Source organism: Periophthalmus magnuspinnatus, chromosome 6 (genome assembly GCF_009829125.3).
Source record: "Periophthalmus magnuspinnatus isolate fPerMag1 chromosome 6, fPerMag1.2.pri, whole genome shotgun sequence".
NCBI lineage: Eukaryota > Metazoa > Chordata > Actinopteri > Gobiiformes > Gobiidae > Periophthalmus > Periophthalmus magnuspinnatus.
The window spans coordinates 19,317,489-19,337,147 of record NC_047131.1 but is presented as its reverse complement, the minus strand read 5'-3'; the positions used below and the strand labels follow the sequence as shown (position 1 = coordinate 19,337,147).

At 38.0% G+C, this 19,659-nt stretch overlaps 1 protein-coding gene across 1 annotated transcript in view; it reads right to left on the bottom strand.

Moving 5' to 3' along the window:
* The window catches only part of kcnq1.2 (potassium voltage-gated channel, KQT-like subfamily, member 1.2), a 170,077-nt gene that overhangs the window by 69,474 nt on the left and 80,944 nt on the right, over positions 1-19,659 (bottom strand). Inside the window, exons 14-16 of the mRNA XM_055222387.1 lie at positions 4,247-4,322; positions 2,881-2,975; positions 399-439 (exon numbers count right to left, since the gene is read on the bottom strand). Of these exons, the coding sequence (XP_055078362.1) occupies positions 399-439; positions 2,881-2,975; positions 4,247-4,322 (212 nt within the window). The remainder of the gene's footprint in view (positions 1-398; positions 440-2,880; positions 2,976-4,246; positions 4,323-19,659) is intronic.

The following is a 19,659-nucleotide window of genomic DNA, read 5'->3' as shown; positions in this document are numbered from 1 at the left end:
GCCTAAAGAATATATAAAGCTATAACATCTCCATGGAGACTACTGCAGAAATTGTGACTACAGCTCTCTTAAGATTTGTCGTGAAAAAAAGGGGGGTAAGTTTGTAATAAATTTTAATGACATAATTTGAGGAAAATAATCAAAGTCGGCCCTACATATCCGTCCAGAAATATCAGCAGAGGTTATCAGCCATTTCTGAGACAAGCGAGGGGCAACACAATGCCAAATTATAGGTCAGATTGGTGGAGAAGCGACCCCGCTGACACACATACAAAGAGTGCATGCCACAGAGATCAGCTTGTATTTAGTCTGCTGTGTCTGTGTATGTTTGACCCATAAACATAACGATGGAAAGATGAGGGGGTTGTGTCTATCAGATCCAGACTGTGGGCTTGTACCTGGGAGAAACATTCCTGGCTTTCCAAGTGTGCCATCCAGCCTGCAAAACAACACAGAGAGATTAGACAGAGCACAAGACAAGAGGAGGAGATGTTACAAATATGCTGCACTTTTTGAAGCTTAAAGTGATTAAGATTTACTTGAGATGAACTTTACAATACATTGATTTGCATTTGTATTACTCTGATTTGCATTTGTATTACTTTAAATTTCCATATGCAGTATACAAGTATTAAATAATTTGAAAACAAAATCACTTAAGCCTGTTGAAAAGTAAACCTATTTGACTTTATAGTACATTCTACTTGTTTTTACTTCTTGGTTATTGCAAACTAGTAAAATAGCCTAGAACAAAATGAATTCAAATTAACATTTTCCTTGAACTTACAAAATAGGGATGTCATATCATGTGAAGACCCAGCCTCAACACAGAAAAATCAGTCTTAAAGGTGCAGTGTGGGAATTTCTTTTGCTTGTTTCCATGGATATGTTATTGCTTGTCGGCTATACTGTTCCACAATATAGCATTAGATTTAACACGGAGACAAGCAAGTTGAGCCATACTCCGGAACATTTCTGGCAAGCAATAACATTTCAGTGGATACAAGAAGTTAGCAGTTCCTCCACCAGAAACATTACATAGTGCACCTTTAATGTTGACAATTATAATCAAGTATAAACAAGTAAACAATGCAGTTTTCATACAATCACTATATATAATTATAATGCATCTCTTTCGCTAGCCATCTCATTTGATCTAAAAATATTCCGCACTGACCTGTATATGTTTAAGTCTTATGTCTGCACTCTACAATTTGCTGAATTCTGGGTATGAAGAGTTCACAGTGTATGGTGACCGGGGCATGTGGCGAGACAGACAAGACTTTTAATAATAACCTAATGATCAGGGATATACACTGTTTGAAGTACACAGTTCAGACATGGAACACTGGGGTCAAACATGGGCCGCAAAGTAATGTAAAGAAATAACTGCGGTTACAATAAAATAGCAACATAAAGTGTATCCATGTGTTTCAGAGTTATAAAAAAATACTGTCCCTATAGCAATTAACAATTCAAAACAAAATGTATCTTTTAAACTATGAAAAGTCCTCAAAATGTCGCCTATAGACAGAAAGAAGAAACATATGAAACATATAAAAGCATATGATGTTATAAAATGTATAAAGTGTCTATAACATTACAGCGTATAAATGGACTTTCATATAGTGTTTGTCTGAGTACTTTTTCTTACGCACTTACTTAGGTGAAGGTATTGTTGTCCATTAAAAAAACAACGTAAGGAAGTTTCCAAAAGCTTTATCAAAAAGTAAATGTTCTTAATTTATGTAGCAGTAGTGACACTGCAATTGTGCATGAAATATGTTGTTTTTATACAAATATAAAAGCTTTGGTGCGACCACTGGGCATTCCCCTTCTTTTGATGACTGGCATGAAAACAGAGATGTAATAAATCAAGAGGCCATAAAGTCATTGTTCAAAAAAGAACATTTTTGAAAGAGCCAGCACAGAAGAAGTCTGCATACTGATAGAATCTTATTGTTAGAAAATAATTTATTTGATTGGTGAGATTATTGCCTAGACACATTTGGTAGACTGGTGTTCCACACCCATTCACTCTCTTAAATAAAGTTAAGTTGTTCTAAACTTCTTCCAGATCAAGCATTTTTGGGTCCAAGATTAAACCAATATGATTCATTCATGGCTATAGGTTCCTTATGTCCCGTGCAGAGATGGGTAGAGAAGCCAAAAAGTGTGTTCAAGTAAGAATATTGTTGTTTAAAGATGATATTACTCAAGTGGAAGTTCAAAGTACTGGGCCAAGAAATTACTCAAGTAAGAATAAAAGTAGTCAGGAACTAATATTCAAGCAATAGTAAATGTCTGGAGCATCTGATTTGTAATTTAAATGATTTGATCATTGAACGTTCCTTTCATCGCTCTATATTGATTTTATTTATCTCTTTTTGTGGTGAATCCTTTGAGAATACCAGATTTTGCTTATTTTGTAATGCTTTGTGTTTCCAATCACATAAATTTGAATATTGTAAATATAAAGCCTACTCATAGAAAATGTAACTAAGCTTTTAGAGTACTGTTACACTGTAAAAACAAAAAAACTACTTAAAAGTAAAAGTATGGTGTCTGAAAACTACTTTGAGAGGTACAATTTTATTCTACTCAAGTATTTTAGTAAATATATTAAATTAAACTGAGTAATACCCACCTCTGGATCTCATGTCATCTGATTCATAAATGTCTAGGTAGCTGAACCAATGTTAATTTGTTTTGATCCCTGAAAATCCAAGTGAAACCAAAGGGAACAAGATAAATACTTTCTTTTGGGGGGAAAAGCTGTCTGTTCAAGTCAACAATTCTAATTATGTACCCTGCAGTAATTTAACCCTTTTTATTCAATATATTTGTCAAAAACGGTGGTGAAACTTGAGAGCCATGCACCTTCTCTGCAGCTCCTTGATGCGGACCATCATGTTTAGGTGGCCCTGGGAATACTGCTCGATCACATCCCTCACATCGTAGGGCTTCCGCGCTTGCTGCCAGTCCGCACACAAAAACACACACAAAACACAAACACAAAAGCCATTGTCAGACTGCGCCACTGTTGGCTAGCCCCCCCAAAACATCCCCGGCCCACCCAACCCCCCTTTAGGGTGCAAAGGGTTCATTGTTAACCCTGCTATATGTGTGTGTGTGTGTGTGTGTGTGTGTGCGTGCGTGAGGGAGTGAATAGTGACAAGAGCATGGTCTAGAGAAAGCAATCGTGTTAAGGTCTTTTCACAGCTTTGTTTAGAGTGTGGGTGATACAAGCAGCGTGGTCGTGAACCTGTTGAACTCTTTAGGGGTATCTTAGGTATACATAACATAGCCTCCACAGCTGACTTCACTTATGGACTATAATTGAAAACACGCCCGGGGCTTGGAAGAGTGTAAGAATATAGAAAGCATTTTGGAAAATAGACTGGCATGAAATTACATCTCAAACATGATTATATTTTGAAGTGGAATCCCAAAAGGGACTCTGCAGAAACATAAACAAAACTAAACTATTAATAAAACATGTCTATATTTCGTCCAAATGTTTAAATGAATGTTAACATTTTTCCAAACTTTTTATTAGCGGTTAATATATTGTTGCTGCAAAATTCAAATTCAAACTATTGTTATTTGTTGTGAAATGTATATGCTTACTAAAAGATGCACTATGTAACTTTTCTGGGGGAGGGTCTGCTATTTCCATTGCTTTGCCCGGAATGTTCAACAGTATGATATTAAATGAGTCTATCTCCATGGAGACATTGTGTAAATGAAAGATAGATAAAAGCAAAGCAATAACATCTCAACCTCCTACCAGAAAAGTTACATAGTGAACCTTTAATCTGTGGATGAAAACTCAACTTAAATTGTCAATATTTTTCAGTTTGCTAACTTCTGCCAAGCTCGAGTCCATGTGTCTATTTTTATTGTTCGAGTGTGTGTGTATGTGTGTGTATGTGTGTGTAGTTTGCATGTAATGAATTCCTACTAGGGCCCAAGAGACCAGTAAAACCGAGATCCCATGATACTAGCAGCACTAAACGGAGACTGAGAAGACATGCAGGTGCAAGTTACAGGCATTTTCACACAAATATGTACACTATACACACACAATAGCATGAACAGCAAAACACAGCTGATGTGCCTCCTCCCATCCCCCACCCCCCCCAAAAACATCCCCCCGCTCTCTTCCTGTGTAACTAGCTCAAAACATGTCTGTCTCTGTTTAGCAGCTAGTCAGTTCTTTTTGACCTTTCAACGCTTTTCTCACCTGAAATTTCCTCCTGGCCACAAAGTACTGCATACGGCGAAGGACTTTGACTGCTGACCGCTGGGCATGGGACAACCTGGAGGAAAGATGGCAAAAAAAAAAAAAAAGAAGTATTATATAACATGAAATTAAAATTGTAATGGTTAAAAAAGAGGTATTTATTTAAACTCATGTAATAAATAAAAAATTGTTTTGCACAAAATGAAACCGCTGTGTGCTTTCTGCATCTAATTATAAGCCTTTTTATCATTAGTGAACCAGGAAGTACACTGTTAGCATGCTAGTTGTTGTTAGCGTTACAGTCAGCAAAACAGTGCTCTGGCCTCTGAAAGTTGTGAAAAGCACTTATAAACTCATTGCTGTGAGTATTTAGGATATTAGGAATGCATTTTTGAGCGGTGCACGCTTTAAAAGGAACTAGTTCTGTTTTTTTATGTTTTTAAGACCGTCAAAATTGGGTACAGTGGGCTGGAATAGATTCAGGCAAAACATTTGCTGCCATTACATTCAAAATCAATATTTGTGAAATTGTAAAAAGATATCCTTGTGGCAGTAGCATGTTTACTACAGTGAATAGTCTCATTTTCACAATTCTAACTGCATCTGGTTCTGTGTAGTAACTGAGAGGACAACCAGACACCGATTGCATTGATTTGAGTCCCAAAACACAAGTCCCCTGGCTCCAAGCTGCACATCTGTGTCAACACTGTGTACAAGCCCAATGCTGTGGAGTGAAAGACGAGAGCCGCAGCCACTGGAACAACAGTTACTGCTATAAAACTGGAACTGTAGTATGACAAGACCAATGTTGGGTTTCAGTACAAAAGACTTACAAGTTTTGATGCATAGAAAAGTACTGAAACAAGGTTTTAATGGGCTATGTGATATGCTGCGTACTGTAACATCAGCACATTGTATATAGTTAAGCAATGGAGCCCCTAATGCTATAAGGAAAAGGACGGCTCAAATTTAATCGGTGGAAAATTTAAAAAAAGTTGCACCCCTGAAATGAATAACCAGACACGCATTCATGGTGATGTTAGGGGAACTTTTAATAAGAGTCTTCAGTTAATTTTAAAATAAGAAGACAGTAGGTTTAAAGAGGCCAAGATGATACAATATGATTCTCTGACAATTCATTTATAACCTTATTTTATTAGAAACTGAACAAAATGGCACTGTATCACATTTTGTGCAGTGTCTTCTGTGTACTTAAGTGCTCAAATAAAGCTTTATGTGTATTCTTTAGACAGCTGGTCGGCCCAAACTAAATATTGGCCTCTGCTGGATATTTAAGACAATAAAAAATAGTCTTAAAAATAATAGAAACAACAAATTATGTAAATTTTAATGTTTTTAACTGTCAAAATAAAATTATTTGAAGGAGTTAAAAGTACAATTAGAGTTTGGCCTCGACAAAATGCATGAAATCCTAAATATGTTACAAAGCTAAGGAGATATTAAAACAAAAACTCACAATAAATAGTTGGCTCTGATAAGTATATTGACACGATACAACTCAAAAAACTGAACTAAACACGAACTTGCACTCTTCCTTCATATGCTAATGGTTCAACTTGGACTTGACTCAAACCAGGCTTTAGTAACTCGGACTTAAACCCGGACTACGCTGCCCCTCCCTCTCCTCGCAAAAGTCCATGGAGTCAACAAGTCGCTCTGAAGTCTTAATTAGTCTGAGGGGCAACAAAAGACCTACACAGACAATGCACTAACATGGGGGACCATAAAACTTGCACATGAAAGCCACTGGTCTGTGTATAGGAGGAAACACATACAAACAATACAAAACAAGTGCAGTTAGCCACGTACACCATAGTGCAAGGAGAAAGGATGTATTTTTTCAACTACTACTGAGGTTTGGACATAATTGGGAACGAAAACATATGTAGGAAGCAAAAAAGGAGTGTGGTTTTTGATGGTTGTAGAACTTCCTGACACCACATATGTTCACACAAGAATAACACGGGAGAGATTTAGTCTAACACAAGCCCCCGCCTTTTGGTTCCATTAAACATTTGGCGAGCAGAAAGTACAGCAATGGGATTCTTACATCTCTTTGTTGAGGCTGCACTTCAAACGCACACTGGTTTTGGGTTTATACATATTGCCGCTTTCTATATTGAAGTGCCTTTACCTGAATTTGATATATTTAATTGAGGAAAACGCCTTTAAATCTAAGAAGGTCTGTTGTAAAAGCAGTTATTTGTGGGGGAAAAAATAGACTGAATGCTTATATGTCTACATTTTTGGGATGAGAACCATAAGAAAGCAACTACCACCACTGACAAACAATTTTATCCATTCAGAGACTTTGTTGGATAAGAACCATATAAACAAGAGGATTTTATATTTCAAATGCTGGTTTACTTTTACCCCTGGTGCTGGACAGTAATGGAGAAGGCAAAACAAAGTCAGTTTAAGCAGGAATACAGCAAAAAGTAGAGGGGGCAGTTCAGAAAAAAACAATCAATGCTAACTACTGGCTAATAAACAGTGTGTTGCTTTGACAACAAACACTAGTCTTTATTTGGTGGAAAACCGAGCTGACCCAGCACAGAACCAGCACCGGCACCAGCCCGAAACCAGCTCTGAACCAACCCTCCATCCCATCTTCTCCTTATAGTTTTAATCCTAGTTTAGTTCTGTACAACCCGAGTTGTTCTTGTTTAGTTGTTAATGTAAAAGTATCAAACACTAGGTATTGTTGGTGTTTCGGTACCAAACCCCCCCCCCAAAAAAAACAAAGGTTCAATGGAAAGGTACCCAGCCCTCTGTTTGTTATCCTTCATCTGACCAAAGTGTGGGTTCTGAAATCTCTTCTTCTTGAATCTGTAAATGTCACACACCCACTTCCCACAGCCCTGTGACTTAAAGTGGGGAGGGCTCTTTTGTACGTATGTAAGACAGGATTAAGCCCACCACCAGGTTCCTGAACAGACAAACTATTCTTCATGAGGTCACCATCTGAAGTCATGTTAAGGCTATTAAAACAAGTGACAGATTTAGCCTCGCTGCCTCCTCTCAAGTGCTTAATAAGGTCTTTCATTTTAGGATGTTCACTTTGGGGTGGTCAGTGGCAATTCTCCCACTGACGCACATTTTATACAAAGGATCTTTAAATATCCTTTTTCATTCCAAAAGCTTCAGAGCACTGAGTTACCAAAAGTACTGAATTAATAACAACAGTATTTAATAATGTACAGATTAATAAGTAGAAGTTGTTTATGTTCTGATACTACAACAACTACAACGACTACTGTTGCTATCACTATTACTACTACTACTAACTACTACTATGGTTACAACTACTGATACTTCAATTGCTACGAAAAAGGAGAATACTATGTAGATGATGGAGTAGAGAAGACAGAAAATTATCATGATACATTTTAAGTCACTATATACAATATACACAAAACAATTATTAAAGGAGTCATATTATACAAAACTGACTTGGCTTTTAACCAATAGTTTTCTCTTCCCGTTTACCAACTTGAAGTAGTATTTAGAGTCATTCATGCATGTTTGAGTGATCTTTATTTTTCTACATTCAAGACACCATTGCTCTAAAACCCCATACACGCTCACTGCTCTGTACTCACTTTGTTCCCTGATTTAGTTTTTTCTTACACAGTAATACATCAGCGGTGTTACAAAGCCGTTTTGGCACAGATTAAAAATAAACCCAATGCTTGTGATCATGAACTGCAGCAATTCATAGATGAGGCTTCCAGCATGGACCGGCAGTGTGGCACTTTGTTTTGATTATCTGTTTTGAAGACCTGTTTCAAAGTTGTTTAAATCAAAATATAAGATTTCAAATGTCCTGCACATAAATTATAAAAATATTGATTGCTGTCTGAAATGAACTAGCAGTCTCTATTAAATGACATAAAGACAACATTGTCAATAACATGCCCACTGCCCGCTCTTATTTTGAAGGGGCATCTTTCAATTTCCTGTGCTTCCATGGCGTTTGGTAATAACCCAGAGGTGAAAGCGTCCTCAGACATGAATGCACTGTGGTGGGACTACCAGCGAGCCGGCAGTAGCCTACACCAAAGATAAGCCTTGTGCCTATAGTGCTTTGGTCCTTCTGCTCAAAAACAGACATCCTTTTATCATATCTTGAAGGGATAAGACCGCTGCATTCTTCCAGTCATGTTTGATCTAAAAGTGATGGCATGCCAGCGGGTGTCATGGTAGGAATCGTAAGGGCATGCTGCTTAAGATACAACTTTCCCACTCAATCATTCTTTCAAATGAATGGCTTCCCCAAAGTGCTCCCATGTGGATTCTCTCGTGCCTAAATGAAAATAGAAGGAGATTAAAGAAATGTTTCAGGACATAAAGCCGGTGTTAAGCTCTGGGAGACAGTAAATCTTGTTTGTAAGGAGTATGCAATCATTAAGCCTCCAAAACCGCAGTGTATATTTTGTTTATTTAATTATACTGGGATAATTAAAGCGCTGAGGTTGGATTAGGGCTGGTGGCGCTCCACAAGCTTCTGCGACATGGATGTTTTTGAAGTCATGGACAACATAATGAGATGAGAGTTATGGCGATGACTTGGTGTATTTGCAATAAAGGGACATCATAAAAATAGTGCACATTTGATTACTTTACTTTGGGCCAATGATTCTCTAGTAATGTGTTTATGGCCTACAATGTTTTCATTCTATTGCAATTTTATGGAATCAAAGTAAGCACCGTGTAGCTGTGTTTCTCAGTGTTATTAACCATTTTTAAGAGGGTCTGTATGCAGTTGTGTCTCTGTTATGGTTCAGCATCGAAGTCATAGGAGGGACTAAATTGCTGAGGCTAAAAAAATTGGTAAAAAGCACCTCAGTATACTTGCTCTACTCCCACTATCTACAAATAATGCTTATCCTAGAATTCAAGCACGGACTACAAAAATAAGTGGAGTGTGATGTCACCAATAGCATTCGGTTCCAGTCAAATGAAGCTGATCGAGGCTAGCGGTTACGGGGCGGATTTGGAGCCAAGTTCCATATTTGGAAATCTGACTGTGAGTATCATAGCAATCAAAGAGCCAATCCGGAGCGAGGCTGTTGAAGGCAACGCCCCTTCCCGCCCACACTGCTGGTTTAGCGGGCTGCAGGAGCTTAGCAATGCTGTCAATCAAATCTGTTGCTAATGCTACCGGGAAGATTTATCTGTTATCAACGTTATTGATTAATATTAATATCTTGATTTATGGACACAATAGTTAAATAACAACATCAGGATCATGTAGAGAGGGTTAATATGAACATTATAAGACCAAAATGACGAGCCTGACAGCAGCAGTTACGGAGAGAGGGGCAACAGTTTTTCAATAGAAAGTGATTTGAAGCCAGAGTCGATGAGGCCAGAAGCCTGCCCATGCTCACTTCATATTTAGAGCATGGCAGCTAGCAGGTTAGCTATGTCCATTATTATATACAGTCTATAATTTCAACTCAACCAATATACTGCTATAATTATGTTCTAATAATGTATCTATTATGTAACTATTGCCACGCTACAGCTTTTACTACTTATTAAAAGCACTTATTTTTACTACTTTTTTTTTTTCAATTTTAACCACAGCTTCTGCTTTTGCTGGTTAAAACTGTTAAGAAATTGTCGCTCTCTCTTGCCTCACAGCAAGCATGTTATGAGTTCGACTCCCGGGCGGTGTGAGAGTGTGTGACATTCTCTCTGTATCTCCACAGGCCTTCTCCAGGTGATTTCATTTTCCCTACCACTAGAAACAAGACATGTGCAGCTGGGTCTCTTCTGGGGCCATAGAATCTTCTAAAACTTTATTCTATTATATGCAAACAATGCTTAGTAGGTTTTAAATAAGTCAAACTACATTCAAACCACCCTTTAACACCTACACCCTACAGACTCACTATATTGATCAAATATAGTGAGGCTATAACAATACACAGCTGGTTAATAATTACTACCTGATATACATTCCCCTGGTGTGGCTTGTTCTGATTGGCTCTGTTTCTCGTTTCCAGTTCAAATAGAGTCTCATCAGGACTAAGGCTGAGTGGAGACAATAGTGGAGCAAAGCCACATAAAAGGCCAGTGCATTAGTAGCTGATGACACAGAGGGAGCAGAGAGGCTTCACTGATTTATGTGTGTGGCTGCAACAACACTAGAGCGGCCCTGAAAATAGTCAATGTCAAAGATGTATTGCTAGAGGTGGGTAGTACTTAGTTACATTGTACTTTTCTAGCAGCATACTTTTACTCCTACTTGAGTAATATTTGTATTGAAATAACAGTATGGTTACTTACCCTTCCCACTGTGAGTAAGTCTATGAGTGACAAAAACTTTATGTTAAAAATATGAAAGGATTTGAACAGTTTCTGGCACCTCTCCTTCAGATATAATTTTTTGATTCATCTCATTTTGTGTCTATCCTTTGAAAATACCAGATTTTGTGTTTTGTTTTGTCCTTGAAATTACATTAACTTCAAATTATAAATCAGGATACCTACTCTTTATGTTACTCTTAACAGAATAGTAGTTTGCACAGATTTTTTTTTACTTCTTGGACCACTATTTTGTACTTCTACTTCAGTACTTAATTTGAAGTACCACAATTTTTGACTACTTGCTAAAATAGTTTATTTTTAGATATATAGATATTTTTGTACCCAATGAAAACTTTGCAAGCTCCTGGTATTTGTTAATATCACACACGTAGATCAAAGTTTTACATTCTGTGCATCATAAACTGCAATTATAAGTGAGACATATGCCAAAAATATCATCCATTTCTAGAGCCAAGATCACTATATCGAATTTTATCACTATTTGTGTAGTTTATAGCATTAAATACGACGTCAAAACACAACTAAAGCCACCTGCAGCTCCTCAGAGATTACATATCACTGTGATTGGTTAAATTCACCTGTCACTCAAAACATGGTGACGGCTGACAAATAGGAAGAGCGGGTGGGGTATGTGTCTGCGTTTGAAGCAAAGAGCTATGACATGAAAAATTCACCAAAAAAGCACATTGTCACAAGGTAAAGAGCACAATTAGATTTTTACTACCATATCACCAAGCCCTAACTGCAGTATCGATCTAAAATAAAGTGGTCCAGTGACATCCAAGCAGTGTTTCTTTCATTTACAGCTCAAGAGTATTTTTAACCCTATACGTGTGTGACCTGAAGTTCAATTTTTTCTGACAATTGGAAAAAAAACACAGAACTGTGGGCTGGGATAGGTTGCAGGTGCAAACAAAACTCTCAAATGCAGTAGAACACAAGATTACTTAAAGATGTATGAATTAATTAATCAAAATACAAAATACTCTGAGTAAGCTACAACCCAAAAACTGTTTCAAACCTGAGCTTAAAGTTATATAAACTTCATACAACAATCTCATACACCACAGGAAAGGGGATTGCAGACTTCACACTTCACTAATGTACATTAACTATTTTTGAAACTAGACACTGTGGTTAGCATTTGCAAGTCATGCCAAGAAGAGCAAGAGAAAAAAGTGGTTAGAATAACAATGTAGGCATGTCTAGACCAGGTAATCTTTCAAACACAACCCAAGTATTATGAGTAACTAAACCGGAATAGGACTACTCGGTAATGGACCAACTTGGTGCAACTTCACTGAGCCTTAATGTTCGAAACAAGGCGTGGCTCTGTGTGTTTTATTGATAGTATCTAGAAAAACAGCATGATATTTCAAAGTTTAACTACTGTAACATCATTTGGTCAACAGAGTACATAACTCAACATAAAATGATATATAGGTGGAAAATGGAATTGGCCGTGTTGATCTGAGCAGAGGTAGTATACTTTTACTCCTACTTGAGTAATATTTTTATTGAAGTAAAAGTTGTGGTTATTCTTCCAACTGTGAGTAACTCTACAAGTGACAAAAGCTTTATGTTGACAATATTAAATTATCTGATATGATTTAGTCTTTTAAAAATACCACATTGTGTCAATTTTTTTTTATGTTTTGTCTTTCTAAATACATTATCCTCAAATTATAAATCAGATGTTATGTCCTGACAGTTACTCTTGAAGTTATCTTAATTGAGTAGAAAACAGAAAAGGGTTTACATTTTTATATAGTGCTTTTCCAACTTCAAGGCACTCAAAGCGCTTTACATCAAGGAACTACTCAACCATTCACACACATATTCAAACACCAGTGTACGCCGACACTGGGAGCGAGGTGGGTTAAGTGTCTTGCTCAAGGTCACAATCATAGCATTCATCTGTGTGAGCTGAAATTGCACCATGAATGTGTGGGTCAGTGGGTCTGACAGCTCAATCAATGCTGTTTACATCAAGAGTTGGATTTGAACCGCTAATCTTCATATCAGAGGACAAACGCTCTACCAAACACTCTACTGTTGTACTTTTCCCAAATACTTTTTTACTCCTACTTGAAGTAATTTGTATTTCTACTTGAGTAATAGGATTATTACGCTGACATTACAATTTTGGCTACTGTCTAGATCTGTCAGTAATAGTTTGATGACCCCAATCTTATATAATACGAAAAGTGCTGAAGTCTTTGAAATAACTGTTGTTTTTGTGTGTTTTTATCCCACAGTGTGTTTATAGACTGGAATAAAGTCGAATAAGTCTGAAGAATTGTGCAGACATTTTGTGCTAAAGTTCAAATTTGATGTAACAATTAATAGTGATACACCGGGTCTGCCGCATTAGAGCCTACCATATCCTACCATTTCTCTGTATGTAACACAAGGAGTATGTTATAAAGGGAGAGGGGGGCTTGGGAGGAATGGGTGAGATGGTGAAGTAGGATTTATAATTCATGGCCTAATAGGATTTGTTGCTGTTTAGCGGGATTAGGCATGTTAGAGAAAGAATCTATTTATTACTGCTCTAGTCTGGGGGTCCTCTGTGCTGCGCGGGTGGGGAAAATTTCTGTGGGTGTCTGGTGCAGAGGTGAGGTCAGGGTGGGTGCATGCATGGGTGCTTTCTTCTCTACCAAAAACGACCCCTCCCTTCCCCTCAGCACAGCCGCCATTTTGGGATTAAATTGGCTGCTTCTTTTTCACTGATAATCCAGGCACATGAGCACAGTGGTTGGCCATGTTAGCGCTCGTAGCTAGTCATGTGTGTTGTGTCTGTGTCTATGTGGAAATGGCAATTAGCAAGCACCTTAGCGTTAGGGGAGCAAGGCCCTGCTGGAGGTGGCGGTCACAGAACTGCCCATGTTCAGCCCGGTTTAAGCCATAAGCACAGCGTGAGGAAGAAGTAATGGTGGCCTTTCGTAAACCAGTGGATTTGAGTTATGAAAGCTCAAGTTGGTTTTTGAAAGAGCATTGTTCTTGGGTTCATGTGTGACTGAGTACAGCAGCGAGCCCTGACCAGAGTTAAATCTGCTTCATAAACGGCTCCTTCTTTTATTGGGAAGACATTCTGTTCCTGTGTGCTCTGAAAATTGGTCTGTTGATTAAAGTGGAAGTAAATTGTGTCTGGAAAAGAAGAAATAGAGTGATCATTATAAAAATCTCTCACCAACCGATATAATTAATGTGTATTTGTAAACTAAATGAATAGACTGATGATTGATTATTGCAGTTTTGCTTGTTGAAAAAAAAAAAGATCTAATTGTGGTTGAGAGTAGATTTGTGATTTATGCTATAATGATCTATGTTAGAAAGATTCTGTTCAAAGTTACAAAACGATTGTGTAACTAATAAAAGTACATCATGGATTTCAGAACGGCTTTATAGAGGTCTTTTTTCTCCACAATAAGGGGATATTTTGGTTGCAAAGGAAATACTTGAGCAATTGCAGTATTTGCCAACTTTTAATTGGAGCTTAAATGTTTTGAAAAAATGATTTGAATCTTGAAGTCATAGAACAAAGGAAAGATACCTGACACAATTCCCCCTTGCCATCACTGTAAACAGGAATTATCCTCATTTGACTTAAAAAAAAATACTATCTGCCTGTATGTCTGGCGATAAGCTTCCAAACTACTCTCGTCAGCAGAGTCGGTGAGGAAGGAAAGGAGCCTCTAGAATCCTCCAGTCCAAGGGGAAATGGTAGTGGACCATGGAGTCCCCACAACAATACAAACTCCCCAATCCCACAGACTGTGACCACTTCTCATGTTGACTTCATCTGAGCAGAGAAAGTGATAGAAATCTTCAGAACAGAGCATTGAATTACAACACGGAGCTAAGTGAGTTTAAGATAAGGATTATGGGTCACAACAACAGCCAAACACAACAGTTTTGTGTTTAAAAAGGGGTAATTAGTGGGAGGAACATGTGATAAACACCCGTAATTAGTTTAACCTCAGTTCACCCAACATGTTTTACTGCATAAATCAGTCAATATTTGTCTTTACATTTTAGCAAATAAAAAGTGACCAAACTTAGGAAAATATTAGATTTCTCTCTGGCAAAAGATCCTACTTGCAATGCAACAAACTTAAATAGACCCTAAAATAACTTTTTCAAACAGTGGCATTCTAGTTAGTCTAATCGAATCATGGAGAACAAACCATGAAAACGTGTGTATACTTGCACAATACCAATAGTGTAGTGAAGGTCAAGGTTAATTCAAGGGTGTTTTGATAATTAGCTGAAGGTCAGAGGTTGATTTGGGGCAGAGGCAGGGACTCTACTATCAGCCTAAACCTGGAGGAGTTATATTTCTTTCACTGAACAGGTTCTCTGCGATGACTGGGTGATGCTCATGAATGAACTTCTTGTTGGCACTTCTTTCAATTAATGTGGAAGTATACTGGCCGATCAACATCAAATATAATATATATATGTTGTTTTTTTTAAGCTTGACTGAACTTGAAACTGAAAATGCAATTATGTTTTTGTGTATTGACATAAGCAGATATTTTTACATTTGGTAATACATGCGGACTACAGTTGTCTAGGATCTAGACACACTTCTTCAATATGTTAGGAAGATGTGAATCTGGTCACCGGTGAATCTCACTATTTTCAAATGGGTGTGATTGACGGGTGAATTAGCGAATCAGGGACACACATCCGTACTGGAAAAAAAAATCACTGTATTTCTGCAGAATCGATGCACAAAGCAGTAAACTCTGGGGTGAGATAAATGCAACTTTATTTGTAAATCATAGGTGACCAATGAGCACCTTCGTTTCACATGTGTCACTGAAAAAAAAAAAGATCTTGCATGATCACCTTTGATTTGGCTTGAGACACAGCGGAGGACGTGGGGACCAGACTGATATCAATCTGTATTTAAAAAAACAGATATATAATACAGTGTAATAGGCACTACTTTATAGAGTCAAATTACAGTACATGTGTAACTGGTGCTGAGTCAGTGCAATAGTATTGACCTCATTCCAGAAGTAGCCAATCATTCTGGTTGTGTGATTTTGCATAGGGCTGCCAATCTCAACAGCAAATACGTTCTATACAGAATGAGCTGTCCTGGTGATCCAGTGAAAGTCTGCATTGTTGACTTCTTGGTGCATATAAAGAGTAAACATTGTACACAAATCAACCTAATTTATATATGTTTGTGGCAAGGGTTTTCATTAAGCCTCCATAGAAATGTATGGAATTCCCACTTAAATGGTAGAGAAACACAACATATGCACCATAATAAAGAAAGAAGAATATGTGGTATGCCTATAATCACTGGTAATAGCAAAACATTTCTTTGCGGGTATTAGTCTAGTAAGATCATCTGTAAGATGTCCTGTCCTATCTACTTTTAGTTCCCAGTATGTTCCCACACAGTTAGCAGCATATGTATGTCCTATAATTAGAACTGCATTAGATAAGTGAATTTTAATATAAAATGTAAATTAGGTAAAGAGAAAGTACAAGTAAAGCATACACTGGCAATCTGGCTAGCTGCCCGGGGGGATAAAGTCACACACTGCGGGCCTACATTCAAACTAATTTGTACATTTCTATCTAAATTCACTTAATATCACCTGATAAGTACGCCGTGCCTTACCTCACATTGGTGCAAGCTGCTACTCTGTCAGATTAGTTCAAATTAAACTGCACATGTTTACAGTCTAACGTCATATTATAATATTTTACTCTTATATTTTTAAGTTTACATCAAAATAACATTACTCAAGTAAAAGTACAAATTTGTGGTCCATGAAAAGTATTTAAGTAAGAGTAAGTAGAAGGAGTAACTGTCATAGTATTGGATTCAGTTCATGTAATTCGACAAAACATAAAATAATGCATTTCATTTTGTATGTTCCAATGATGGACCAAAAAAACAAAAATGTTCCTATATAACCAATACTGAATGTTCAAATCGTTCAATATTGTAAACATAAACCTTTTGTCAGGGTTAAGTATGAGTAGTCAAACAGTTCTGCTCAAGTAGGAGTAAATGTATGATGTCTGAAAACTATGGAAACAGGTACAATTATAGACCTATTAAATGCTACTACAGTAAATTTACTTGGGTAAATGTAAGTAAAACCCACCTCTGCATATCTTACTTTGAAATATTGCCTGTATAAAACCCTCCATCCAAGTGGTTATTAGAGCAGTTATCTGACACAACTGCTGGGAAAGAGGGTGCTAACTTCACCATAATTGGGTGCTTGTCCCGGGCCAATTTTTCAGGGCAAATTATCAACGCATGGGCTGGGTGTGTATTGTGGAGGAGGGAACAGTGGGTGCTTTGAGGGCCCAGCGTGAGGCCCTAATGCAATAATTTAGCCCACTGGGACAACCACAGCATGTGATGGAGCGATCCTAGTCCATGCATCTGTTATATCCATAGACTGTAATATATAAATGGACATAGCTAACCCGCTAGCTGCCATATTTTAAATAGTAAGTGAACATGAGCACACTTCCGGCTCCATCAGCTCTGGCTCCAATTCACTTTCTATTGAAAAAACGTTCCCTCTCTCTCTGTAACTGTTGCTGGCAGACTCGTCATTTTGGTCTTAAAAGGTTCGCATTAACCCACTTTACATGATTCTGAGGTTTTTATTTTGCTATTGTGTCCATAAATTAAGATACCAACATTAATAACAGACCAATAAGCAACAAGTTGAGCGACAGAGCTGCTAAACACCCACTCCCTGCTAAACCAGCGGTGCAGGCAGGCAGGTGCAAGTTACCTTCAACAGCCTGACTCCGGATTGGCTCTTTGGTTGCTATGACACTCACAGTCAGAATTCCAAATATAGAACTTTGCTCCAAATTTGCCCCCATGACCCCTAGCCTCGATGAGCTTCATTTGCCAAAGGCTATGGGTGAGGTCACACTCACTTAGTCTACTTCTTTATTGAGTCTATGGTTATATCTGATACTACGCCTGCTGAGGAGCTGAGTCAGGTCTGGGGGAGGGGGGCAGGGGAGAAGTGCAAGCGTTTGTTTGCTCATGAGTTTTACTTTGTGCAGAGCCAGAGACTGTCTATGTCTATAAGTGTGCAGTGGAGTGGAATGATGACTGGACATGTTAGCTCCAGGAGGGCGAACCTGTGCCATCTTGCCTAAACCTGGAACACCTTCAAGGCTAAAGCAGCATTTGCACAATGTGATCTTTTTTTTGTTGATGGATAAATAATAAACTTAGTAGGGTTGTCAAAAGTATTGAAAAAAAAAAAAAAAAAAAAGTATTGAAACTAGTTAATGTTGAAAATGGTATTAATTGCATTGTTTTGTATTACTCAGTATCAAAATAGAGTTCTTAGAAATTTTAGTATCATGACAACACTAAAATCACTTTACCGTGAAAATTAATAGTTGATATTTTAGAGTAAGGTGTGCTAATGCTTTTACATGATGCAATGACACGTGCGATGAAGTAAGCCTCACTTTCTCGTGACTGAGGGTGTGAACACATTGTGTTGAACAGCAGCCAGACCCAAGGGGAGGACATTTTATAGATGCAGTCCTCTCTTTGCAGGAGGCGAAACACCATAGAACTGTCAGAAGCCTGCTCCTCGACTATAAACTAAAATGAGATTTACACTTTAAGGTGTTATTTTTGTTTTTGAAATGTTCCACAGTAGGAGATGATGCCACGGGGTAGGTTATAGATCAGATCTGTGTTGCCAAGACCCTGGCCAATGTAAGAATACATGTTTTTCCAAGATATTTTTGAGCAATAAAAACAGCTGCAATTCAGTAAATGAAATATAGACCATACCCCATTTTCGATAACCAATCCCATTTGATCTCAGAAGCTAAGCAGGGTTAGGCCTGGTTAGTACTTGAATGGGAGATTGCTGAGAATATCAGATGTTACAGTGTCCTTGAGCAAGACACTTCCCCAACATTGCCTGGTATGAATACGGTGTGTGGGTGAGTAATTGGTGGTAGCTTCTGTCAGTCTAGAATTGTATTTTACCAGCAAAGAGAATGAAGTGAATAAATAATGTTAATTAAGAAAAATAATCATTGTAAAGCGACTTTGACATATGCCTGAAACTCTCCACTATAGAAAACATCAATTAATACAGCATAAAGTTACATTGGATAGATTGAGTTAAATACATGGGACTAACAGGACATGTAAAACTCAAGAAACTGCTATAAAACCTGTGTGAAATTCTTTTATGCATGCTACAAAATAATACTGAGAAAGAGAGGGAGAGAACAGAAAAAACAGAGTGAGAGAAAGGGCAGTGATAGAAAAAAAAACGATAAAAAGAATGAAAGAAGGGCTGCGCAAACAAAGGGGAAGTCAGTTACACACAGGGAGCAGAGAGAAAGCTCCAAACAAAATTTAGACAAAAAAAACTTGAGAGGGAGGAGAAAGAGGGGATCATATAAAGAGAGCGTAAGAGAGAGAGAGAGAGAAAGAGAGAGAAAGAAAGAAGGGAGGAGAGTTTTGGAGCTGGAGGTGATTACTCCCTGGTCCCTCTTTACTCAGACACGTGCGCAGACTTCATCAATACGACGCCACATTTCCACATTATACTGCACCCTGGCCCACTGCCTGACAGATCCTTCAGCCGCTCCTCCTCTTCCTCCTGCTCCTCCTCCTCCTTGTCTCCTCCTGCCCTGTCCCAGTGCCAAAACACATGGGAGAGCTGCAGGGAGTGGACATCAGGCTGATTACAACTACTGCACATGCACAACCTGAAGAGGGAGTTTGGAAGTTATTGACATGGTTTGTTACTGCAAAGTAGTGACAGAATACCCGATTTTTTTATTGTCCAAAGACCCCTGCAAATATCACACATCACATCTAGTGGTGGTTTTAGTCTAGATGCAATTTCTTTGCCTGCGCTTGGGATAAAGGTGCATTGACAAAATTTCAATTTTTTGGTAGAAAATTGTATTCTATCAACTGTACAAAAGAGTTAGATCACCCATTAGGGGCATGAGTATGCAAAATACGACTCAAGTGACAGTTCACACCTTAGGGCAGGTCA